Raw genomic sequence first — 27,419 nt, forward strand, 5'->3', positions numbered from 1 at the left:
CCCCATGCAGTTCGGATTTTGAGCCGAAAATTCGACGGCTCTCCATCCAATGTCAACGTCTCCATGGCAATCTTCTTAACTCGGCGAGAATAGCCCTCGTGCTTTCACGGCTCCAATGTGAAGTTGCCATGTCGGGAATTTTATCCCGGCTCGGGATCATCAATGCTCGCCCTCGTCTCGGGCCTTTCGATGTCGCGCGCGCTTTTAACTCGTGGGCGATTGAAAATCTTTTGAGTTCCCGGAACGCACATCGCTTTGCAAAAAAAGGATAACAACGACGACCTCCTCACGCATCGCATCATTCGCATGAAAATCAAGAAAGCAATCTAATCAAATATTCAAAAGATACTTAAAAATTCGCACAACGGTTGAGGTGAATTAAAATCGAATATTACCGGATAACAGATAAAAAAAAAAAAAAAAAAAGGGAAGGATCCCAATAGAATCGAATCGTAACAGCACCAGAATATGCGGTCACGGCAAAGATTTCCGGGCGCCCGAGTCGGGCTCGGTGGAGATTATCTTTTGACTCAGTGAGTCCTCTTTATCTCTCTCGTGCGCGCGCCGTGAAGGGAAAAAAATATAACGGAAGGAAACCACAGTGCGCCACGTCATCTGGTGGACCCCATTTTGATTACTTAACGGGAGGGAGGGATTGGTGGTAATTAATTCGGGTGTAATTAGGCAAGATAATTAATACCGCGAGAGATTAGAGAACATTTTAAGTAACTTTTGAAAAATAGATAAGAATAATATCTAATTAAATGGCGGGACGGCGGACGTCTCCTCTTCGACGCAGAATCACTCCGTAGCGACTCCATCGTTCCTTCTCTCTTTTCTCCTTCTTCTTCTTCTTCTTCGTCGGCGTCGTGCCTCGTCATCGCCACGGCGAGCGGAGGAGGTTACGCGCGACCGCTCCCGGTTTCTTCTAGTTCGCGGCGCGTGAGGAGGGGGGGTTCCTCCGCCGTTTATATTCCTTTCTTTCTTTGGATTCTGGTTCTGGTTCTGGTTCTGGTTCGGGGTCCCGCGCTTCTCTCCTTTCCTTGTCCTCGTCCCTCGTGGTTTGTCTTTTCCTTCCCCTTGGAGGGAGGAGGGCGGGAGAGAGAAGAAGTCCGTCGCGGATGGCCGCGCAGTTCCACAATGCGATGGGGGTGTACGAGCCGGTGAGGACGGAGGACGCCTATGGCGACGTTGAGAAGGCTTCTCCGGATCCCAAGGCGGGGTCTCCGCGTGCCGACGAAGGCGGCGCCGACGTCGAGGCGGCGGGGCGGGCTTCCGACTCGAGATCGGCCTCTCGCCGAGGCGGCAGCGGCGGGGAATCCGAGCGGCGGCTACGGCTTGTTTCTCTAGACGTGTTTCGCGGCCTCTCCGTCGTGGTAATATGTTGCCCTCAGCCTTTTTCATCTTGTTGGGAAAGCGACACGAGTTAATCGTTAAGATATTGGTGGAACTACGAAACTTTTGTGGTGCCCCTCACTGCTCGTTCTCAGTGGGCATTCGCCGGAATCCCGGGCGCCAGAAAGTTGCCGCCGGTTCATCAGATTTAGGTGTTGCGATTATCTTTATTTCGGCATTGTAGAATCTGCACAGGAAGTGTAGAATTTGAGTACCGGAAGGCCGTGGCCAGTCCGGAACGTATTCGTTATCGTCCAGATAACAGTGGTAGGGGAACTGTTATCCTCAAACACAAGAAAGCTTTATTCTTAAAAATGGACAGAGTGTTGGTTGATTGTCTTGATCATTATAATCACGGATGATGTGGGTAGTTACTTGTTTTGCCTCCTTACTATAACTTGAGGAAATGAGCAATGGATTAGGTAATCTTCTCTTCTAATGCAATTCTCATTAGCTCTGAGGCTTGGCCAGCTATCATCCTTTGCATTTCTTGTGACCACCCTGAGAAATATGAGAAAAAGGGAAATTACTGGAGAAGGTATTTTTAGAATTAAGACCTATTAACTTCAATAACATTTATGAGGCCTAGGAATAAAAAAAACATTTGATGGGGCAAAAGTCAAGGCAGAGGAAACTACTGTTTGTTCTTTGCTTATGAAGTTGCTCTTCATCCTACTCCCATTAGGGGGAAAATGGCTTTCTTCTTACACCTACAATCTCAAGATACAATTATATGGAAAAGGAACGAGTTTTGTTCCTAGTGCCACACTCCGAGGACATAAAACAACCCGCATGTGGTTTTCCTGCAACAGGGCTTGAGTGTCTAGTGATCTTAAATGATCTCAGAAGCAGGTCCCATTACTCCATCGTTTTGTGACTTGTGATAGGCAGCTTCAGCTGCTCCTCTGTCCGGACCAATTGTAGCTTAATTCCAGGGACCACTGATTAGCCGGGCTAAGGGAAGTCGCTAAATGACGTTGGCTCTAAGGAAACTAGACATAGTTGATGGTGTTCTCTCTATGGAAATTTAAGGTTTTGGAATGATATGGTTTCAGATGATGTCCCTAGCTTCGGAGAGTCTCTACATGTTGAACTTAGGTCCAAAACAGATGGGGCGAAAACTCCTACAGTAATATATTAGTCAAAAGGACATTTTTAACTCGGTAAAACTCGAATCTGGGAGTGCTCGGGCATGAAATCTGTCCCTGTTAGTTTGCAAATGTAGAGAATTATTAACTCCTTTAAACATGTTGTAGGGAATTATCAGGTGGGATAAATGAAGCCTAGTTTAGTTCTCCAACAAATGCAGTAGCTAGGATGCATTAATTGCTATCATATTATTGAAGGCAGGGACATTGTGGCTGAACTACGGTAGTTTATATACCATATTGTCAATTTCCCTCCCTGTTTGAACTTTTACATTTGGACCGATGTTATGATCTCCTGGATATTGAGTGGTAAGAAAGAAATTATTTTCATTCCCAGTATTTATGCAACTTTGTTAAGTCAGATTATTCATGAGGGCTCGGGAATGGGATTTTTCCTGTTAGCTAGATGATCAATAATTAGCCCCTGTATTTGGGAAACTTTAAATAGGAAAAGGCAAGAGAAATTTTGATGTCATATTTCAGCCACATGTGATCTTGGACAAGCAAAAATAACAACCATGAATCACTCAGAGACTAATTCCCTCTGCTTGCAGACTCCTTTGATATATTTTTCTGGGTTCAGAAAATGACTTTTACTCTGCTCGCTCTTAATTTTCTCCATGCAGCTAATGATTTTCGTGGATCATGCGGGTGGATTCTTCCCTGCAATCAACCATTCACCATGGGATGGTTTAACTCTGGCAGATTATGTAATGCCATTTTTCTTGTTTATTGTTGGTGTCTCACTGGGACTTGTGTACAAGGTACTTGTTGCTGATGTCTTTCTTTGTATCTCCAAGCACTCATTCTTCTCTAATATGCGATGCTTCTTGAATCTAGAACCCTAAATCCTAAACCCTAGAGCTAGGTGCCTCCTATGTATGTTGCCTCATTCTTCTTGACTTCTATCAAGGGAGTTCCTTTGATCAACTCAATGATTTGACAGATTTCTTTTGCTCGCAGAAAATGTCAAGCAGAGCTTCTGCAACTCGAAAAGTCCTTCTTCGGGCGCTTAAGCTTTTGCTCTTAGGTCTTTTCCTCCAAGGTACCATACTCTATACCTAGTTTTGGTTATATGGGACAGTCGTAACGTAAATCTTTGCAGATTTTGTTGGTTACTTGCTGAATGAGGCTTATATCACACTTTCTTTTAGTTGTGACTGGATTTTTTTTTTATCTTCCGTATCATACTGGGATCTTATGCCTTCTTTCTGTCATTTCTTTCCCTTAGGTGGTTATTTTCATGGTGTTGGTAGTCTTAATTATGGAGTGGACATTGATCAAATGAGATTCATGGGAATACTGCAAGTATGTGCTTTTACAAAGCTCTTCTTTTCATTGTTTTTTTTATTTATTTGAAGTTTCATGTTCTGTCTAATTTACTTGGTAAACACCTTTATCCTTTTCTTGTCCCTCCAGAGAATAGCTATAGCATTTCTGGTAGCAGCACTATGTGAGATTTGGCTAAAGGGCGATGACGATGTTAATTCAGGAATTTCTCTGCTGAAGAAATACCGAAGTCAATGGTATGGTAATTAGAATAATTAGAGTAACTATTCTTAATATTGAGTGGTTTTCGTTTCCAGAGGCCAGACAGGCTGGTCCCAATGTTTCCAAAACTGGAAATACTGTGAATATCAATGCTCTGCTAAGCCATGTTAGTCAAGTGATTTTCTTTTATATTTAGGGCAAGAAGGCCGCTAGATTTCTCAGCTTGCTCTACAGGGAGTTTTAGCGTTGACAAAAGAATTACTCAGACAATGATGGTAATAGTTAATGTGGTGGTAGCGTTAATTAAGGGAGGGTTTCAGCCCCTTCCACTTGAATGGGACTTGTGTCTACATTGATGGCAAGAATTTCCTCTAGAGTATTATTATCAAGTAACTAATGGAACAAATTTTTACCTCGTTCCTGTGTCTATGAAAAACCTCTGGATGTCTGACATTCTCTATGAGAAAGAGATTTTTTTTTTCCAGAGTCATGAATAGCCTTTTACTCTGTAACTGTCCAGAGTCATCAATTTAGAATTCTTTCCCCTTTATGGACCACATTTGTGATGATATGCCCTCAGACTGTATTATTCTTGTAGCATGTTAACTTGCATAGCTGATGCCATGTCCATGTCTTCTTCCAGGGCTGTGGTACTGGTGCTTACTGCTGTATATATTTCGCTATTGTATGGCTTGTACGTGCCTGACTGGGAGTATCAGATTCCGACTGAATCCCCGTCCCTTTCACAAGAAAGAATTTTGGTGAGCTTTTTTGATTCATTGCTCAATCTTTTCCTTGGGTTGATCATGTTGGTATGATTTGTGACTATCTAGGTGCTAAAATTTGTCCATTTTAAGGTGAAATGTGGAGTGCGAGGAAATACTGAACCAGCTTGTAATGCTGTTGCAATGATTGATCGTCAAGTGTTGGGAATTCGACATTTATACAGAAAGCCAGCATATCTTCGGACAAAGGTCTGTCCATCGTATCTTTCTTCCGTGTCTATGGTTTTCCTTGCTCGGATTTGTGTACTTCTGTTCTGATAATTCATTCTCTCACAGCAATGCAGTATTCATTCTCCAGATTCTGGTCCTTTGCCTGCTGATGCTCCATCATGGTGCCAAGCCCCCTTTGATCCTGAAGGCCTTCTGAGGTGTTTATCTTGAGATTCTGCTCTTTTCAGTTCATTTCAAGAACTGCTCATGTGGGAAGAGGTGAAGATTGAAAGAAAGAGAGAAAAGTGGGGTTGCTATGTTACATGCTAAATAAAAAGTGATTCTGTCGGTTACAAAGGCCAAAGATAATATATTTCTTGTCTCTATGGTTAAGTTAGACACACCTTACTATGGACATATATATAATGCGGTGGACTTCTGTGAGAGGAGGACTATTGGTAATTTGTTGCCGGTTTCATGCATTCCAACAATCTGTATGCTTTATGTATGCAGTTCAGTGATGGCCGTGGTTACATGCTTGGTCGGCTTGCAATTTGGACATGTGATTGTCCATTTTAAGGTGACAGAATTGTGTATTGAGAGAGTTTTTTTTACCCAATGAAGATCACATTTTGACCCCCATCTTCTTTTTGCATTCTGCTTTCAGGATCATGGGGTTAGAACTTTCCACTGGATGATCTCATCTTCTTTTCTTGTGGCTCTAGGCCTGGCATTAGATCTTTTAGGTGATTTGCTTTGGATCTTTGATTATTTATCGCAATCAACTATCAGTTCTGAGGGTAGTTTTTTATTAACTCATCTGTCGATTACTTTGTCGTAACAGGAATGCATGTGAACAAGGCTCTCTACACATGCAGTTACATGGCCGTCACAGCTGGTGTGGCTGGCATTCTCTTCACCTTAATATATCTGATGGTATTGCACTGTGGATTCTCTTGATCACGTATCAGACTCGTTGAGAGTTTACAATTTGATGTCCTAGTTTTGCACTGCAGGGATGATCTTGTCCTTGTCAAGTCTTGTCTTATCTTCCACACATTCTGGTTTTTCCTAATGTGCCTTTACTCAGCAGGTTGATTTCGGTGGACTTAGGCGTACTACCACGGTTCTGGAGTGGATAGGGAGGAACGCGTTGACCGTTTATGTCCTTGCCGCAACGAATGTCTTGCCCGTTTTCCTCCAGGGCTTCTACTGGAGGCGTCCTGAGAATAACATTGTATGCTTTCCTCCTTCCGTTATTCTATTTCAACCACAAAACGTTACTCCTTTGTCTGACAAGCTCGCGGAATCTATAACTCTTTCTATGGCAGCTGAGTTCAATCGGAATCAGAAGATGATAGAAAGCCCGATATCGTGCTTCGACTCTGAATATTTATTGGAGCAACTCGCCACATACATCTATTAAAGCGCGGTTCGCTATAGTCGATACAGAAAATATGTGGTCTGCTCAGTGAGGTTAGAGAACAGTTTTTCTCCAAATTTGTGGGTTCTCTGCACATAATAAGCAAATGTCTGTCACTTTATTTGCATATAGGATCTTATAAAGGCGGTCTCTAGCAGTTAGTTTCTTTTATCCTCTGTCGTCAATGATTGATTGCTTGGCCATTGGGATGTGGATGACTTTAAATTTTGGAGCCAATGGGGGATCAGAGATTTACTCTGTTCAAAACCATATTATTCGCTGTAATTTAGCAAGTTTAGTGAAGAAGAAAATGGTACGAATAGAAGATCTCATTTGCCTAAATCCTGATCATCCTTCACACTACCTGTCCAAATTGGGATGAACATGAAGAAGACTGAAACAAGAGAATCATCATTTTATAATGATGAAAATGAAAATCAGTTGAAAAATGTTTGTCAAATCGATCATTTTTCGTGGAGCCTAGGTGCGAATGTGATTGGCCCTCCACATGTTGCTGGTGTTCTTGCAGTGCTTGCTTACATTCTTGCGCACAGCGCTGAGGCTGCTGTTGTGTTTGAGCGTTACATCTCTTGGATAGCGAGTTGAACAGCTTGGCGACCGCCTTGCCTTGTCGCTCCCGAGTGTGATTCTCTTTCAAGGCTGCACTTCTTCCATCGCCTTCTGCCACTTGACACTCTAAAAACTAACGGAAAGAGCCCTAAACTAAAGGAATTAGAGCTTCCTTTGGTTGCTCGCGGGCCCCGGCTATGGAAAAGGGTTCTGTTATTGTCCATGCCCTAGCCGTTGCTAAACCATGCCTAGATACCCGAAGATCGATTTTCTCAAAAAGTCAAAAACGATATAACTTATGATATTGGATCCAAGCAGAATGGGACACAGCAATGTCTCCTTGCATAATATGGATTCCAAACATTAATGAACCCTCTCTTTAAAAAATTTCGATCAGCTATTATTGTGTTTTAGAATATTCCATGCTAGAGCTTAACCCCGCTAACGCCGTGTTTTAGGATTATGATGTGTTGGGAAAGAGAGAAGAAAGGGGATCGATTATAGAAGGGGATACCCTAGCTCAGAATCGATTCCTCTCCTTTGACTTGTGAAATAGGTACTCTCATTTCAAGGGGGACAAGGGTATATTCTGGATGATGCCCCGGTCGTGTGGCAGGGCGACATCCTGTTCACTCTTGATGATGTTGTCCATGAAGAGCGTGCGACGCTTGTGGTCCTCCATGGGGCGGAGGTGGTGCTCGCCGTGGTGGTAGGGGCCGAAGGAGATAGCCTGTGGCCGGTAGGCCTTGCGGTTGAGGTCGGTGACGCAGGCGGGGCACCCTGTAGACGATCCAGTTGGTCTCCTTCGGGTCCAATGGTGGCGGCAAAGGAGGCATGATTTTCCAAGTTTCACAGTTTCCCCACGTCCCCATTCTGGATTGTCTTTATGTTATCCCTTCTTAAAGCTGAAAGGAATGAGAGAAGAGAAGAGGGCATATTTAGTAAACGGTAAACACAAACATCGAGTGAAAAGTTAAAAAATAAATTAAATGGAATTGATAGTTTTCGACCAAAAAAAAGAAAAGAAAAAGAAACGAAGGCGGCTAATTCCATAGACCAATAATGTCCATACATCATTTTGTGAATCAATTTTCGATATCAGCGATAGTATCCGTAATATGTACTTCACGCTGTTCGCTTATTTAAGATATATGCCCGATTCTTATTTTGTGCAACTTTTTTCATCAGGTGACTCTGTTTACTAACTCGTTTTAAGATCAATTACATGATATGCATCTTAAGCCCTAAGTTCAAATTAAATATGGATGACCCCATTTGGGGTCCCTTTTGCCCGGACGATACATTCAATTTTCAATGGCCCCCTCCCTCCAAAAAAATAACAGCTGTAGAAACATTCGTTTCTTGCTCAAAGAGAAAGTGCCCCGGTTTCCCTTTCGGAAACTAATAAACTGATTAAAGGCTCCAAGGGAAGGAAAAGAACATATAGCCAATGATCACGATAACCTCCACTTGTTAGACCAACTTTTTCGGCTTAGGGCCTCCCGCTTGTGGGTCTTTTTCCTTTTTCTTTATACGTATGCGTGTTGTGTTTTGTAGCCTCTTTTTAATATTCTAATTTAATCTATCTAAGTTTTAGATTAAAAAATAGGACTTTGACCAAAAGGATGTCGTCGTAGTCTTATGCTTGATGCTTTTGATGACGTTAACGCCACGTAATAGAGAAAACAAAACAATACAAAGGCACATCGACGTTTCTCATTAACCAAGTTGCTCGAAGTTAACATAATGACTTGATTGCACCAATTTGATAAGTTTTAGTATTTGATCGAAATTTTTGGAAAGCTTTAAGACTCAACTTCACTTTCTTGACAAGTATTAAGAGGCGGTGCTATTTTTATTATCATTTTAGTTAAGGCACCCCTCTTTTCAATCAATAGACCGAAATATCCTTCTTCCTCTTCAAGTTATTATTTCTTTTTTTATCAACCTAACCAACATAATTGCCTTTATGTCTATTTTCCCTTTTAAATATCAAATTCATAATATAAATGTCAAATTACCCCCAATAAAATATCATTCTATAATGCATCATGTTATCACTTCACTTTTCTTAGAGAAGTTCGTTGTTCTTAATTTATGATATCATGCTTTTAATTAGAAAAGCTATATAAAATGCTAGAAATATCTAGTTATAACGGCTTATGAACACATAATCAACTGTCTATTTTTTATGAAATTGTTTGAGGGAAACTTTATTTCAAATTTTAAATTTAAAATCCAATATAATTATCAAGCAGATTTTGGGTAATTTTCAAATAGACTTGTCGGTTTCTACAGTTACAAATCACTTACTTGTACTTTTTTTTAGCTTTTCACATTTTAATATGAATTGCAAGATGGTGTTGAAAATATGTTTACACATTCTACACTTTCATATTCGTAAGAATTTTTTAGAGGAAAATTTTAAGCATATTTTAAAATTTTTATCCACTTGCTATGAGATTGAATTTGCAATCAATATTAATTCCTTTCTTTATATCAAGATTTTTTTTTGGTCGAAGTATATCAAGAGTTGAATGGCACAAAATTTCATTTTTTTTCCTTTATGTATTTATCCTTTGTTAATACATATCTAAATACAAATATGTTCAACATTTTACTATGCTTTTAACAAATTAATCTTTTCTATTTTGTGATCAATTTTCCTTTTCCATTTTTTATTAATATCGACTAAAAATAAGGTAGATTTTGTGGATTCGCTTGATAAAAGAAGAAACATTTAATTAAAGAAAGATGATGGCATTTTAGTAAGTTAACTAGCAAAAAGGAGTATCTTAATCAAAATGAGAGTGGAAATAGTGCCGTCCGTTTTAAGACTCAATTGCATCTTCTTAACAGTATACAGGGTAGCAAAACTTTAGGATGGTCATGGATTTGTCTATTTTAGGTGTAAATGAGAGACTACCAAATATTGACTAGACGAGGAAGTCCTTACCTACTCATTATATTATATAAAAGCAAAGCTAAATAAAACATAATGCCATTTGGACGTCTATCATGTAATAAATGATTTTGTCCATGACATTATTCGTTAAATTTAGTTCATATGACTTTTTTTTGTGGGTCAATTTCTAAAAAAATCCTTAACTTCAAGTCTAATCTCAATTTCCTTTCGACCTTTTTTTTTTCGTATCATAAAAATTCAATTTTTATTTTGGTTTCTAGTCTGCTCACGTGTTTAAAGATCGTTGGCACTGTATCAAGACGCTGTACCCTAGAAAGAAGCCAAAATTAGCCTCGAATGACGAGCGATCAAGTGCCGATCCACAGAACGTTTTCATCTTCTGATACTAAAAGATGCAGAGATAGGCTCATAGAGCTTAGCCTGTCAAGCTCTTGACAAGCGCAAGAGATTTGCCCATGCTTTGGCTGGATTCGTCCAGCAATATTTATGGACGGAATGCAATCACAGCTGTCGATCATGTGATTGAAATACTTAGGTAAGCGCCATGTGGGAGCCAATTCTCTTCCATTCTTTCTTTGGACCTTGGTTCGGGTCTCGGGCGCTCTCTTTTCTTGTCCTTTCGATTTATTTTCCTTTCTCTCGGAGGGAAGGGCGAGAAAGAACTCCGTCGCGGATGGCACCCCACGGCTCCACAATGCGATGGGGGATGGAAGAGCGGGTGAAGACGGAGGATGGCGATGGCGACGTCAAGAAGGCTTCTCCAGATCCTTAGACGAGGTTTCCATGTGCCAATGATGTTCATGGCGTAGGCGACAACGATGTCGAGGCGCGTTCTCGACTCAAGATCGGCCTAGCCGCCTCGGAAGGGGCAAGAGCTGTTGAATGGATGGGTCGGATTAAAAATGATTTGACCCTAGTCAACCCATTTTTATGCAATACAAACTTAATGACACGTAGCCATAGGTGATCCATTTTACTAAAACACATGAATGTTAGCATATGGTCGCTATAATTTCACTCTCTTAAGCCATCAAATCCACCGTTTGAGTACCGAAAGGTCGTTGCCAATCGGAATTAGAGTGACCGTGAAGGCCATCTTTGCTTTTCACTTACTTTCACTGCAGCTTCTTACCAAATTTGATCAAAGAAGAAAATGCTGCAATGGAAGATTTCAGTTGCCTAAGACTTGAACATCCTTCACACTACCCATCCAAATTGGACCAACATGAAAAGTAGAGACTAAAACAAGCAAACCATCATTTGATAGTGATATACAAAAAAGATGAAATGTCCATCACCCAAAACATTCGAAGAGAGAGAAATGAACATGATTGAAAGCAGAAGGAAGATACATTCAGAAAACAATCAACAACAGATCAAGATCGAGCATCAGCCATCCGGAGAAGAACCCGAAAGCTGTCAAAAAAATAAAAAAAATATTGCACCAGAGGCTAGGAGTTGTTGGGTTTGTAGTAGCTGAGCACGCTGTACACGGTCTGTGTTGTGGTGAGCGCGAAGAGGAAGATAGCGGCGACGAGAGACAGTACGGCCCATGGATTCCTGAAGTAGGTGTGGATGAGGTTAGCCCTCCACGCGTTCCAGGGCTTCTTGCAGTACCTGCTGACCTTCTTGTGCACGGCGTCGAGGCTGCTGTCGGGTTCGAGCGTCACGTCCTTGGACAGTGAGTTGAACAGCCTGGCGACCGCCTTGTCGCTCCCGATGGCGTTCTGGATGATGCCCCTGGCGTGGAGCAGCGCGACGTCCCGCGCGCTGTCGATGATGTTGTCCATGAAGAAGATGTAGGATGTGACCTCGTTCCCAGCCCCGACGTGGAAGCGCTCGAACGCTATGAGGTTGAGGAACGTGGACTCGGTGGTGTCGTCCACCACGATCACGGGAAGCCTCAGGACCCCTTTGGAGAAGGAGATGTCCTTGAGGCTGTCGGTCTTGCTCTTCTTGAGCCGGATCCCGGCCTCGTCGAGCTCAGCAGCCGACCGGATAATCTCCTCACGGTCATCGTGCCCCATCTTGAACAGCTGATGGTGGACCTTCTTCTTGGGCTCCGTCAGCCTGCTCTTCCTGAAGATGTCCAGGACGTGCAGGCATTTGCCCATCTTTGTGACGCGCGTGCTGGGGGAGCAGAACTTGAGGATGAGGTTGTTGACGAATTCGTCGTCCTGCGTTGTTGGAGTTCAGTACATCGCGTCCGAGATTGTGGTCGTATTGATACTACTTGTGGAAAAGGGACAAAAAAAAAAACGAAAATGAAGCTTCCGACAGTAGCGATAGATTTAATAAAGAAAGTAACCTTTTTGCCGTCGCTCTCGACAGAGACCAACCGATCCAGCACTAGCATCGGAAGCTGATTCTCCAGCATCAGCATATCCCGCCGTATGTACGGCATTATGTAGAGCTTCCCGTGGTTGCTGAAGATGGGGTCGTTGGGCGCGTAGTCGTCCACCACCTGCGTCGCGTCCACCACCTGCGTCGCGGTCCTCAGGATCTCGAGCATGAAGCAGCCGTCAGTGATCATCAGCTCCAGGAACCGGCCCGTGCCCTCACTGCCACCCTCCTTCCACTTCGGGTCCAGTGCCTCATAGCTCTCCTCGAGGTCCCGCGCCACCTCCCTCAGGGACTCGAGGAAGGGCTCGAGGCGCTTCCCAGACCGCTTGAGGAAGTGGAGGAGCGCGCGGTTCTTGTGCTCCTCCATGGGGCAGAGACGGTCCTCGCCGTGGTGGTAGGGCCCAAAGGAGACGGCCTGCGGCTGGTAGGCTTTGTGGTTGAGGTCGGTGCCGCAGGTGGAGACTTTGTAGACGCAACGCTTCTTCCATATCTGTTGCTCGTCAACGGGCATGCGCTCGAGGCTCTCGTTGATGTAGACGGTCCATTCGTTCTGGTTCCGGTCCGGCGGTCGCGGTTCAGGCGGCATGGTTCCGCAAATTTCACAGGCTCCGAAAGTGTATGTTCCGGAGCTATTTCATGCTGGAAGGAGTAGAGGGGGGAGGTGAATTTATGGAGATAGAGAGATGGGGAAGAGTGTCGCGGGATGAAGTTTGAGATTCGTGCACAAGAGGTTAAGGGGAAAAGCGTTCAACGTTCCATGGATGCCGTGGGAATCGAATCGCGAAGCATTTAAAGGGGCCACTATGAGTGGCGAACAGGTAATCAATAAAAGCAATCAGTCGCGAGCATCAATGAGCTCCAACGGAGAAGGGGGTTGGATGCATTATCCGCATATTAATTCAACTTTAAACTTTTGTGTGAAACTCTAATATGATTCTTTCGATTAATTTTTGCTGAAAAATTACTGACGTGACGATCTAATCATCTTTTACCGTCCTACACGGCACGCCACCAGTTCAGCGATTTCTCATAAAAATCGGTCGGAAGAACTATATCAGAATTCCAAGCAAAGATTGATGACTCAACTGATAAAATTTAAAAGTTTAGGATCGAATCGATAATGGTGCAATATAGTTCAGACTGATTAGACAATTTCTCCCATTATTAAGCGTTTATGAGCTCCAATTGGGAAGTACTTGGATCCATGTAATTTTCTGCACCCTAACATGACTTCTTATTTCATACTCACTTCTTATGTCATGCAACTCTTTTACTTCACTCTTTCGAGATAAATTACAGCACTATGCATCTTAGGGCTTAAGCTCTAATTAAGAGTATTAGTGACCCCATGTTGGGTCTCCTTCTGTCCGGACAACACATTCAATTTCTAATCCCAAAGTAAATCAGGTGCAGAACATTCCTTGCTTGCTCAGGGAGAAAGTGCCCTCGGTTTCTCTTTCAGAAACTGATTAAAAGGCTGTCTACTGCTTTTGCTCTTAGAAGAAAGAATCCTCGTGAACATGGTGGTTTGGATTAAAGAAATCATAGCCCATTATCACGATAACCTTCAATTATTAAGTCAATTTTTTTTTTGAAGGTCATTGTTACATTGAAACAAGGTAATTTGCATGCCCATCATGTATTATGAATGACGCTATCCACTAGGGGTGAGCAAAAAAATTGGGATCCACTAGAACCGGGTCAGATTGTACCCAACCGTCTGGTTTTGGGTGGTTCCCATCAGGTATCATTTCGATTCCCAATTTCAATTTGCTAGAACCGACGAGTAGCGGTTCGGTTCCCGGTTTTACATGGGAACTACCCAACCCGACCAACTGGACCGAATCTATTTATATAATATAGGTATATGTATATTTTTTAAGTCAAGCTATCTCACGCGAGGCCTACTCCTGTTTTTAGCTACATCTATTTTGAATATAAAAAAGAACCCTTTACATCATTTTTGCAATAAGATTTACAAGAATAAAGATGAAGTTGAGGCATGGTTTAGTGGGTTGAAAGCATTAATTTCCCGATGATGTCATAGGAAAGTTGGCATCGAATCAAGAAGTGTCAGAATTCTATCTAAAGTGACCTATTCCATGGATCCACTTGGAAATAGGATACGGTCCAGTCCTATTCCTATGTGGATTCATGGAACAAGCGGATGGTTCATGGTTTCCATTTTGTGAAACAGGTCTCTAGCGAACAATTCTCGGTTCTAGAGTGGGAACCTCCTATTCTGGAACCGAGCACCCTATTGTCGACCACGTCATCCATAAAATTTAGTTTTTCCGGGATTTCGGGTTTTCGGCAGACTTGGCATCATATAAAGACAATGTACCCTATAAAGAACCCCACCGGCCGTGGAGCAGCGGCCACAGGCAGGAGCCCTCCCGTTTGTATTTTGTTTAACTTTTATTTTATTATAATATAAACAGAAAAAAAAAGGAAAAAAAAAAGAAAAAGAAAAGAGAAACCTATTAATTTCAATAGCCTTTACATGAGGCCTAGAAAAAACAAAACACATTTGATGGGGCAAGACAGAGGAAACTACTGTTTGTTCTTTGCTTTTGAAGTTGCTTTCCATACTACTCGCATTAAGGGAAAAATGGCTTTCTTCTTATAAGATACAATTAATATGGAAAAGGAACGAGTTTACTTTCCGGGTTCGGAAAGTAACTTTTACTCTTTTCGCTCTTAATTTGCTTCACGCAGCTGATGATTTTCGTGGACCATACTGTCGCGACCTAAAAAATAGACAAGTTAATTTTCGGGCTAATGGATTATCAGGTTAATTAATTAACTAACCTAACTCGGACTCTCCCAAGTCCATACCAAATCGCAACTTAAGGTTCAAATAATTAACATGCAACGTGTTTTGAATTTGGAGTCGCCACTAATCATTTTCGGTAGGTTGATTAGAAACCTAAATAAAATAGCGGGAGAAAACTATCTTATTTCCGCGAACCAGAGATTTTGAATTCGGGGATTTGGTTACGCTAGATTACTCTAACGCCCTTTCGGTACCATTTTCATGAAAAATACTTGATTTGGCAATTTTGATGGATTTTACTTGAAATTCAAAGATGCAATTTTTTTGATTTTTTCTTCTTTTTTATGGGGATGTAAAACATTGAACTTTGTACGATATACACCATAGGTGATTTAGAAAGAAAGAAAACGCAGCCGATCACGAGTATTTATAAAAATAAATTAACATGTAATAATGCTAAAATTTGGAACACGTGGCATGTCTAAAATAAACAAACAAATGTTCAAACCAAACGATTACATTTTTGTATATCGAGATGGAAAGGATTACCTTCTATTACACAAAATCTTACTCACATACACGTTATAGTTCCCTTCAAGATCTCGGAGCTGGAAGAACGCGGCTGTCGTCGAAAATGGCAAGCAATGGCGTTGTTGGATGGCGAGAGGCGAAGTACGTGTCGGGAATCGTCGAAGATGATGCTCGACTAAAGCTCTTTTCTTCACTCTCAAATTTCCTCTTCCGATTTTTCTCAAGAACTCTCTTTATCCTCTCTAAAGAATTTCTCTCACAAACTCTATCAAAACTCTCTCAATTCTCTTCCACTCTCCCCCTCTAAAACTCTTCTCAAGAGCTCTCTACCTTCTCTATCACCAAAATTCTCCTCCTCAATTCTCAAGAACTCTCCCTCTTTTATAGCCAAATTTCTCCACCCTTCATTCTTCATCTTCATTTCTTCACCTTCCATTTTCATCTTCCCTTCTTCATCTTCATTTCTTCACCTTCCATTTTCATCTTCCCTTCTTCATCTTCATTTCTTCACCTTCCATTTTCATCTTCCCTTCATCACCTTCCCTTCATCATCTTCCCTTCTTCATCTTCTTTTGGTATTTGCAATACAGTCCCCGAAGTTCCAAGTATTTGCAATGCAGTCCCCGAAATTTTAAGTATTTGCAATGCAGTCCCTGAAATTTTAAGTATTTACAATACAGTCCCTGAAGTTTCAAATCTTCTCGGTGTATTTTTCCATCCCGTGCCTAGTCTAGACGCATGCTAAATTAAGTGTTCTGCTTGCCCAATTATATGCCAATGCAATGTACGCTAAAAATAAATATGTGAGATGATTTTTATTTAGAACTAAAATTAGTTCTAATTTTTATGCAAAAAATAAATTAGTCAAAATTTAGGCGTCAACAGCTGCCCCTCTTTGAGTGAAAGCTCGTAGAGGTTCCGCTCAAAGACAAAATTGAATCCTAAATTTTGACAGTGCAAATTATGGATGAACTTTTTGGCGGGAGTTTTAATCCCATTTTTATGAAGTGATGCATGATATGCAAGACCGTAAATAACATGTGCTAAAACTTCTCCTCCTCTTTTTTTTGTTAAAGAAACCTGCACATGGATCGCATACGAGAATACATGTTTTATCAAATACCTCGTAAGGCGACGGTTCCCTTAATTTCCAACTTTCTTGCAAACACGAGGACCTTAAGGTATTTGGCCTATCTGTTATCGGAGACTTCTCCCTAATGCGAGACAGCGCAAGATATGTGTGTCCTTTGAGATCACAAGAGCTACGTCATTGTGAGTCGAAAGAAGTGGAATCAAGTTCATAAGAGCTACGTCGTTGTGAGTTGATTAAATGTTGAAATCGCCGGTGCATATGTCTTCACGATTCGACAAAGGGGAATCAAAATCATAAGAGCTACGTCATTATGATTTGGTTTGGATCAAAACCATGGGTGCTTATGTCTTCATGATTTGATAAAGGAGCCGAAAATCATAAGAGCTACGTCATTATGAGCCGACTAAAGGTCAAGATCACCGGTGCATACGTCTTCGTGATTCGAGACCGAAATCATAAGAGCTACGTCGTTATGATTTGATAAGATGTCAAGATCGCCAGTGCATATGTCTTCACGACCTGACAGAAGAGAACCAAAATCATAAGAGCTACGTCATTATGATTTGGTTTGGATCAAAATCATGGGTGCTTATATCGTCATGATTTGATAAAGGAGCCAAAAATCATAAGAGCTATGTCATTATGAGCCGACTAAAGGTCAAGATCACCAGTGCATACGTCTTCGTGATTCGAGATCGAAATCATAAGAGCTACGTCATTATGATTTGATAAGATGTCAAGATCGCCGATGCATATGTCTTCATGACCTGACGTAAGAGGCATATTGCCCGAATTGAACAATATTTGATAGGAGCACCATCGAATGGAATCGATAAGTACAAAAGGGGCATATTGCTCGAATTGAATCATAACAACTATCATCAGAAGAGTTGTTAATTTGAAAAGGGGTTCAGAAAACTTACCTGGGTTCTCCAAATGATTAATTAAGGAACGAAACAGATTGCTCGTATCGTACCTAAACTTGCTCATTCAATAATCCTTGGATGAATTTCGAGACCTTGGGAGGGAACTCGAACATCGGGAATGTATTACCTATCATAGAATGTCAGAGGTAACACACACAAACATATTCAACAATGAGTATAATGCAATCACTCATACTATGGTTCATGCATAACTATTATGTCAAGTTTGCATTACCAATTTTGTCCAGGGAGGTTCTCACATTACGAATACCTCGAATGTGAGCTGAATGGGGGGACTTCGGTCCGAAAGGGCTTTCACTCACTCTCGAGAAAAGCTATTTATCCTGTTTGCAGGATTCAAAAGAAATCACTCAATCTTTCCATCATCGCATTCGATAAGGATCCGAGTAATCTCGCAATTGATACGACCGAGCCGATCTGGAGGTCTTGATTAGGACCGTAATGAGAGCTAGGTCAAAGATTTACAAAGGAGACTCTAGTTGAGTCAAGGCTGCTGAAATGAATTTCTTCATCATCTGCTCCGCATTTACAAGTCAAGAGCCCCGCAAAAATGAGAGAGAAATAATTTTGCTCGAACTTCTTCGAGTGATGCTTAAAATCATTTAACTCTACGTTAACTCAAGTGCCCTAATCGGAAGAGACTTTGGAGGGTTATAACGTAGGCTAGGATTGGGGACCGAGGAACGAAAAGACTCGTTTTGGCTCAGAAATTAAATGAGAAGGGGCTTGACGTTGGTGATCATCGTTGACTAGTCACCGATCTTGGTTTTCTGGAAATGTCTTGAGAAAGAATTGAATGAGGGATGGTAGTTTTCTACTGAAAATTGCACTTTGCAAACCGACTTCTTGGGGAGTCTTCTTCACAACAAGTATCCGTCGAGGATTTGCAAGAGACATAATGCAAACATGTACATGGAATTTACAACTCAAAATTAAGAAGTACTTTACAAATGAATGGGCATTGGCCTTACTTTTGATAGGCAATTTACTTTTCCTATGCTCGAAATTTTCTATGAGATCAGCATTTGCTTTTTTTACTTCCAACTCTCATTTTTCTTTTTTTTTCTTTTTTTTTAGAAAAGATTTTTTCCTTGAGAGCTCTTCGACATCTCTCGGTTTTGCTTTTTTTTTTTCGAGAGCGAGCCTTTCTCCTTTAGGCTGAGTTTGCCTCTCCTTTTTTTTACAATCCCATGATTTTGAACCAGGAATTACAACAAACATAAACATTTACAAAAAAAAATTATGTAAACATAAAAAATCTAGCATACAAGAAATGAGTCCATTCGGGAATTCTCTGTTGACCCGACCATCTCCAATTCTAATCCTTGGGAAAATGCTATCTTCGTCTTTGGAATGAGCAAATGATCACCAACGGGGGTTTAAGAAATGAATTTGCAGGCTCAAGTGGGCTATGCAAAGAATGAAGTGTATAGGATAGAGAAATGAATGCTCTTCATCATCCTAAGACATTTGAATTAAAATTCGAGTATAAATGCAAAGAAACACCCCGAAGATTAATGTTAGTCCGAGCAAGAAAATTTCTAACCATTTACCTCGTGTTGCTGCTAGAATTAACCCGTCTGGACCCCGATGTGGGGTGGTTCTTGACAGGGGTAAAGAAATGAAACCACCACTCGAAAGGGGTAATCAATGGATCACCCGTAGTGTTTGGGATAGAGAACTGAATGCCTCTGTCATTTCGGCTATCGTACCTTTTGCGAGAAAACCTTTTATCTTGTGAAATGCGGAACTTAGCCACCGTTCAACTCGCTTGAAAAAATGGGACGTGTTTGGAAAAAGATTGCCTTTCATCATCCTGTCTTGCCCCATTCCATACATTTGATGTATCTTATGTAGTTCATGTTCCTTATTCAAAGTTGGTAAATTAAACATGAGGAACAGTCATGCGCAAACTATGCAATGTATGAGTGTTTTTGAGCATATAAAATGCAGTAACTTTTTATCTTGGTGGACAGAATTCGCAAGCACATAAGAAACTTCTTAGGGGCGTGGATTGGGAGTTGCCCTCGCTCATGCAAATGAGTTGCAAAACTTCATTATCTGGTTCGAGACATGAGATTGTCAAAGGCTCCGGGAATTTCTTATTTCATTAATTTTTCGGGGAGAATGGATACTTTCCTATCCGGAAAGGCGGTGACCCCTGTAAAAATCAAAAGGGAAAGCATCAATGTACGTTCTCATGTTCTAAACAAGTTGAAACGATACCGCTTTACCCTTGTACGTATTCCTTGCAAACTTTGAATTGAAAAGATCAATTCATCCGGATCAGACCGTATGTCCGGGATGTTATCTCTCCAGGTTACGTAACCATCTTGGCCGAGCTTCAATCGGCATTGAACTGCGAAGCAAAAAGGTTTTTATTAATCTTTGTACATTGATGTCAAATCCCGGGATCGAACCCGAGACGCCTCGGACCACTGTCATTCCCCCAACCACTAGGTCGTGGTGATGTTGGCGTCCACGGTTGGTTCGCTTTTTGCTATATTGTTCTCAAAACAGTTGGCAATCCCCCGTTGAGAATGAAATAAGATTAAATTAGAGTTTGAAATGACCGAGAGCCAATTGGGACGATACGGAGTTACCCATCTTTGAGCCCGCTTGGCCTTTTACTCGTATTCTCCCAAGTAAGGTTATTCGGAATATCTCTTTACGGGCTTTCGGAGGCATCGTCCACAAATTGATTTGCTACAGGCCTAGCTTAACAAGGAACTCACGCATTTGATAAGGGAGAAGAAAATTCGCCCTTTAACTCTAGGCAAATTCTAGACAGCTAGAAAGTAAAAAATATCCCACGCAGGGGAACTATACATGGAATTAAAGAAGTACTCATGCGAGATTGGTTCCACCTCTCTTGCTGGCCATTCCAATGATCGATCGATTTTGTCTTGGATCATACACCAACGATCGTTGTACAAGGATCCATAATTACTTGCTTCGGATCACAACTCTGGAGGTCCTTGAGCTCCGAACCGGGCGATCAAGGTGGTGAGCTCATCATCAAAGTAATCTTCTGATTTTTCGAGCAATTGATACTCGAGGTGGGCAGTGTTACTTGCTAACACCGGCGACGGATTTCCTACTTTGTTTTCGCCGTGAGCGGTCTGACTCCTTGAGCTTGAGCTTCCGCCATTGCTCGTGAACTTGTAGGGATGATCAACTGTCTGCTGCTAGAACCACCAGCGGAAGGTTGGTATGGCCTGTATTCTTGATTGGGAAGTGGCCGGGTACCTTTTGCTCGGTAGGTTTTCCCGGTATTGATCTTCCAGTCAACTTTGGTCCGGTCGCCTTGATTCCAAGCCGCATCGTGCTTCCTCGCCTTATCTCTAAACCTTTGAAGGTGATTCGTGACACTTTGCATGGTAAGTCCGTCTATATTCATTATTTTGAGTACAGCCATTGGCCGTCTTGAATTGATTCCTAACCGTCGAACCGCCTCAATGAATATAGAATGAAGCTCGGTGGACCAAAGGGGCCTTTTCTTTTCGACAAAATCGTCGTCGTCGGCTTGGCCATAGTTTTTTTGTTCGAGTAATTGCTTCCTTACAGCATGCTACCAAATGTTTTGGAGTACTCGAACGCAGACCGGCTTCTCTAGGATGTATCGAGCACCATGCGATATGGCCCTCGTTATGAACTGCTAATCATCACTTGCTGATGCTACGATGACCTGTATATTCAACTCGGAATCAATGATTTTTAAGAGGCTGAGACCGTCCATGTCGATCCCTACCATGGCTGTGACGACGATGTCAAAATCATATTTGTCTCGCCTCAGCACTTGTAAGGCTTCTGTTGCTTTCGCATAAGCTGAAACCTTGTACATGCACTTTTTCAGCATAGCAACGAGGATTGAGAGGGAAACGGGGTTGCCATCAATGGCCATGACTTGCAGATCCTCGGGATAGGAAGCTTCCCATATTTCCGCCTGGAATGAACGTGTACTTCTTCTAAAACTTTCCATATGTAGACCGAAATGGGTATTTCGATCGGAGGCTGGGCTTTAGATGTTTTTGGACTTGCAAAAACAAATTGCCCGAAAATCACAAAAGCGACGATGACCTTTCGTGACGAGTTACGGAGGTCATTAGGTGCATGAAGACTTCAAGTTCTTTATAAAAATTTTTCTGATCCGTTAGTCTCGCATACGGGTTCTCGCTTTCCCTACAAAAGAGGATAGCTTTTTCTCTTCTTTCCGGTCTTGGTGCCTTGGATCCATTTCGTAATAACTCTTACCTCTCACTTGATCTGTCATCTTTTTCTTTTCTGATATGGAGGAGCCCTCAAATCTTTTCGCTTTCTCTATGAACGAGGCGGTTATTTCCCTCCTCAAATCTTTTTGCTCCCTCCTACGGAAGAGGCAGTTATTTCCCTCTTCAAATCTTTCCGCTTTCTCCTACGAACGAGGCAGTTATTTCCCTCCTCAAATCTTTTCGCTCCCTCCTACGGACGAGGCGGTTATTTCCCTTTTCAAATCTTTTTGCTTTCTCTACTAACGAGGCAGTTATTTCCCTCCTCATGTATCCCCTCGTCTGATTCCCAGCCGGAATACAGCATTAATTTTACCAGAATGATCTGGCAAAGGATTATTCTGGACATTTGGCTGTTTGTTGCCTTGGAACGAGAATGTTTTAGAATCGAAAAGATCTTGAATCCAATGCTTCAATACGAAACATTTGTCAGTGTCATGTCCAAGCTCCCCGCAGTAGTAATCACATTTCTTTGATGGATCATATCTTGGCGAGCTTGTGTTACTGGGTCGCAGAGGCTCGGAAGTCGATAAACCTCTCTTACGTAGAACCGCGAGTACTTGCGACGGGGTTCCTGGTAGAGGGGTAAACCGCCGAGGGGACCGTTGATTCTCTCTTTGTCGTTGCACGCCGAAATTGGCCTGTTGCTGATTTGGAACCCGTACGACCGGCGTCTTGGTCGTGGGTTTTTGGCTGTAGGTCATGTTGACCTGTGGGGCCGGTTCCTTGTCTTTCCTTATCGCAAACCTCTTAGTCGTTGTGGTGACATCATCGTACCAGCCTTTCTTCATACCGTTCTCGATTTCTTCAGCCATTGCGATGAGATGGCTGAATGACATGGCAAGAGATCCCAAAATTTGAGATCTCATAATCGGCGGGAGGGTGGAAACAAACAATTTCATGAGTTCCCTTTCGGAAGGGACTGGTTTCAGGTGAGATGCCACGTTCCTCCACCTGGTGGCATATTGCTTGATTGTTTCTTCCTTTTTCATCTCAAGCTGCTCAAGGTCCTCTCTGGTGGTGAGCACGTCCAAGTTAAAGCTGAAATGTTTGATGAAAGCATTAGCTGCCTTCTCCCAATCATCCATCCGGTAGATCTCGTAGTATGTATACCATCTCATGGCAGCTTCTTTTAAACTAGCCTGGAAGGTCCGAACCATTAAGGGGCCGTTGGTCGCATGCTTATTCATTCTTGCCTGGTACATCCGGACGTGCTGAACTGGGTTGGAAGTTCCATCATACTTCTCAAAGTCGGGCATCTTGAACTTCTCCGGCACCGTGACCTTTGAAAAGACAGACGGATCAATCTGGGGTATGTTGTGAGTCCCCTCGACCTCTCGGATCCTCTATTCCATTTGGGCCAACCGCTTGGCCGTATCACCATTCAACCCGGGGGCCACGGGGCTGGCTTGGGGGATTGGGACTACGGGCGGCGTGCCCGAGCTCACACCCGTGAAGATCACATCTTCTAGCGGTATTGTCTGATAGGGAGCGGTTTCCGGGGCTTTACCGGAGTTGTCCATAGGGGGAACTAGAGCAGGAAGCGGCGGGCTGGCGGCGGATGATTGAAGTTTGGCGGTGAAGGCGGCCATCATTTCTTCCATCTTTCGGGGACATCATCCCTTCAAAGCGCTCGGTCAATGAGTTAAGTTTCTCGTCCGGGGCAAGACCGATAGTGGCGTTAATGTCGGCCATCCTCTTTGTGACCGATCGAGTAATATGTGGAGGATCCGTGATAAATTACCTGTACACAGTAACAAACCCAAAATTAGTACGGGGAGCAAGAATAGCGAGCCGGCCCATGGCATCCCTCTAGACTCAAATGAACAAAGTGATTATGACAAAAGGATTGAAACATGTAATTTTCAGTTTGTCCGTTTTTACGAAAAAATTCGTATTAATTCGTAAGTTGATCAAAACATGTCCAAATTTTACGAGCTTATAGTTGAGAGGGTGATGAACAACTTTTATGTTGGCCAATCGGACTAGAAATGCGCGGATCAAATCAGTTTAATGTGTCTTTCCAAAAAAATCATGTTCAGAAAACTGTTATAACCGCATGTTGTTGAAAAAACGAAGGGCCATCTTAAATTATGAATTTAATTCTAAAATTTTGTAAGATATTAGTTGAAACATAGGTCTACAACTTTCGTGTTTGGCACTTACTCAAAGCTCGATCGTAGAATTTAGTAAAAATCGCACAACAGGAATAAGCCAAATCAGAATTGAGGACAACCGATGAAATTGTAAAAGCTACGGAAGCAAAATGCGAAATTGGAAATAAGACAATGAAACTTCTAAACAATCAACCTAAACCATGGACCGGCCCAAAATAAAAATGAGATAACAGGGTACAAGAGACAAGAAATTACCTCTCATACGAAGAAAATGCCAATCACAAAGACATGCGCATGAATTGTGAGTTTAAATCTTATTCTATCTATCCAAAAGGCTTTTGCAAAGTGAAATGATGAACGAAACGACATGTCGCAGCCTCGCGCACAGTCATCATGACTAGTCGCAACCTCGCGTACAATAGTCATGACTAGTCGGGTCCAATCACTTCGGCTTGGTTCGGTCGACAAGGGCAATTATCATGCATCGTAGCCTCACGTGCATGAGAACAACCCTTGAGCCATTTTTTGAAAAAATTTTCGGGATCCAGATGGGATAATCTTTAGCGAAACCTTACCGCCAAGATTAAAGAACCATCTAAATACCATCTTAAAACTATTAGTGTGACCCGGGTCCGGTCACGGGTTGTGTGCGATGTAGTGCAAATACTATAAATCATGCACAACAATTAAAGGCAAACACCGCTTCAATGATTCAAAAGTTAAATCACAATTCCAATTCACCAAGCTCGCAAAACAAAGGGTTAGCCGATCACTCCTCCCCTTATAACTCTCAATCTGCAAAAACATTTAACACCTAAGAATGAGAATTCAACCAAAGTTTACCAAATCAAGTGATTTCTTTTTCATGAAATTATCCGGCCTAAGTCCACTTTGACAAATCCCCAGCGGAGTCGCCAAGCTGTCGCGACCTAAAAAATAGACAAGTTAATTTTCGGGCTAATGGATTATCAGGTTAATTAATTAACTAACCTAACTCGGACTCTCCCAAGTCCATACCAAATCGCAACTTAAGGTTCAAATAATTAACATGCAACGTGTTTTGAATTTGGAGTCGCCACTAATCATTTTCGGTAGGTTGATTAGAAACCTAAATAAAATAGCGGGAGAAAACTATCTTATTTCCGCGAACCGGAGATTTTGAATTCGGGGATTTGGTTACGCTAGATTACTCTAACGCCCTTTCGGTACCATTTTCATGAAAAATACTTGATTTGGCAATTTTGATGGATTTTACTTGAAATTCAAAGATGCAATTTTTTTGATTTTTTCTTCTTTTTTATGGGGATGTAAAACATTGAACTTTGTACGATATACACCATGGGTGATTTAGAAAGAAAGAAAACGCAGCCAATCACGAGTATTTATAAAAATAAATTAACATGTAATAATGCTAAAATTTGAAACACGTGGCATGTCTAAAATAAACAAACAAATGTTCAAACCAAACGATTACATTTTTGTAGATCGAGATGGAAAGGATTACCTTCTATTACACAAAATCTTACTCACATACACGTTATAGTTCCCTTCAAGATCTCGGAGTTGGAAGAACGCGGCTGTCGTCGAAAATGGCAAGCAATGGCGTTGTTGGATGGCGAGAGGCGAAGTACGTGTCGGGAATCGTCGAAGATGATGCTCGACTAAAGCTCTTTTCTTCACTCTCAAATTTCCTCTTCCGATTTTTCTCAAGAACTCTCTTTATCCTCTCTAAAGAATTTCTCTCACAAACTCTATCAAAACTCTCTCAATTCTCTTCCACTCTCCCCCTCTAAAACTCTTCTCAAGAGCTCTCTACCTTCTCTATCACCAAAATTCTCCTCCTCAATTCTCAAGAACTCTCCCTCTTTTATAGCCAAATTTCTCCACCCTTCATTCTTCATCTTCATTTCTTCACCTTCCATTTTCATCTTCCCTTCTTCATCTTCATTTCTTCACCTTCCATTTTCATCTTCACTTCTTCATCTTCATTTCTTCACCTTCCATTTTCATCTTCCCTTCATCACCTTCCCTTCATCATCTTCCCTTCTTCATCTTCTTTTGGTATTTGCAATACAGTCCCCGAAGTTCCAAGTATTTGCAATGCAGTCCCCGAAATTTTAAGTATTTGCAATGCAGTCCCTGAAATTTTAAGTATTTACAATACAGTCCCTGAAGTTTCAAATCTTCTCGGTGTATTTTTCCATCCCGTGCCTAGTCTAGACGCATGCTAAATTAAGTGTTACGCTTGCCCAATTATATGCCAATGCAATGTACGCTAAAAATAAATATGTGAGATGATTTTTATTTAGAACTAAAATTAGTTCTAATTTTTATGCAAAAAATAGATTAGTCAAAATTTAGGCGTCAACACATACGGGTGGATTCTTCCCTGCAATCGACCAACCACTCACCATGGGATGGTTTAACTCTGGCGGATTATGTAATGCCATTTTTCCTGTTTATTGTTGGTGTCTCACTGGGACTTGCCTGGCTAAAGTACATTATAAGTGTCAAAACTCGTGTATGACGCTCACTTTAATGCCAAAATTTTCAAAACGATTACTTAGGTGTCAATTTTTTTTTTAAAAACGCTCATTTTAGTGCTAACTTCGATTTGAGCCGACGTAACTTGCCGGAAATCCGATGTGACTTATTTTTTTTGTTAATATTTGAGTTAGCGTGGCTCGTCGAAGTTGGCACTAGTTGACACTAAAGTGAGCAATTTTCAAAAATTTGACACTTAAGTGATCGTTTTGAAAATTTTGTTACTAAAGTGATCATTTAAAAAAAAAATTGGCACTTAAATGATCGTTTTGAAAGTTTTGGTACTAAAGTGAGCGACGTATACAAGTTTTAGCACTTATAGTGTACTTAAGCCGACTTGTGTACAAGGTTCTTGTTGCTGATGTCTTTCTTTGTATCTCCAAGCACTCATTCGGCTCTAATATCGCTTAAGCTTTTGCTTTTAGGTTTGTACTTGTCAAGAAAATACAGTTGAGTCCTAAAATTTTCATAAACTTTCAATCAAATACTAAAACTTGTCAAATTGGTAAAATCAAGTCATTATGTTAACTTCGACCAATTTGATTAAGAAAAAATGCTGATGTGTTTTTTTATTATTTTATCTTTATTACGTGGCATTAACGTTATTAAAGCATCAAGCATAAGACTACGACAACATCCTTTTGGTCGAAGTCCTACTTTTTTTTTTAAAATCTAAAACTTTGTTAGATTAAGTTAAAATATTAAAAAGAGGCTACAAAATACGCATGCACACGTATAAAGGAAAAGAAAAAAAACCCACAAGAGGGAGGCCCTCCATCGTTGGCCGTCGTCGCAAAAAATTGATCTAATAATTGGAGGTTATCATGATAATTGGCTATATGTTCTTTACGGGGAAAATTACCAAAAAGTCTTAAATCTATTATAATTGTATCAATTTATTTCTAAACTTTT

At 41.5% G+C, this 27,419-nt stretch overlaps 2 protein-coding genes across 2 annotated transcripts; one reads left to right on the forward strand and one right to left on the reverse strand.

Annotated features, from left to right (window-relative positions):
- Positions 1-780: 780 nt before the first annotated feature.
- Positions 781-6,395, forward strand: LOC115727677 (heparan-alpha-glucosaminide N-acetyltransferase). The gene is made up of 12 exons (XM_048284279.1): positions 781-1,376; positions 3,170-3,307; positions 3,507-3,588; positions 3,775-3,851; positions 3,963-4,069; positions 4,678-4,795; positions 4,892-5,008; positions 5,096-5,187; positions 5,483-5,549; positions 5,637-5,715; positions 5,814-5,905; positions 6,063-6,395. Exons 1-12 carry the CDS (start codon positions 1,122-1,124, stop codon positions 6,393-6,395), a joined length of 1,557 nt encoding a protein of 518 aa, XP_048140236.1. The 5' UTR covers positions 781-1,121.
- Positions 6,396-11,339: 4,944 nt separating this feature from the next.
- LOC115727675 (UPF0481 protein At3g47200-like) lies at positions 11,340-12,854 on the reverse strand. The gene is made up of 2 exons (XM_030657934.1): positions 12,197-12,854; positions 11,340-12,065 (listed from the first exon to the last, which is right to left on the reverse strand). The coding sequence occupies exons 1-2, from the start codon at positions 12,815-12,817 to the stop codon at positions 11,340-11,342; spliced, it is 1,347 nt and encodes a 448-aa protein (XP_030513794.1). The 5' UTR covers positions 12,818-12,854.
- Positions 12,855-27,419: the final 14,565 nt, after the last annotated feature.

The sequence above is a fragment of the Rhodamnia argentea genome, chromosome 8 (genome assembly GCF_020921035.1).
Source record: "Rhodamnia argentea isolate NSW1041297 chromosome 8, ASM2092103v1, whole genome shotgun sequence".
NCBI lineage: Eukaryota > Viridiplantae > Streptophyta > Magnoliopsida > Myrtales > Myrtaceae > Rhodamnia > Rhodamnia argentea.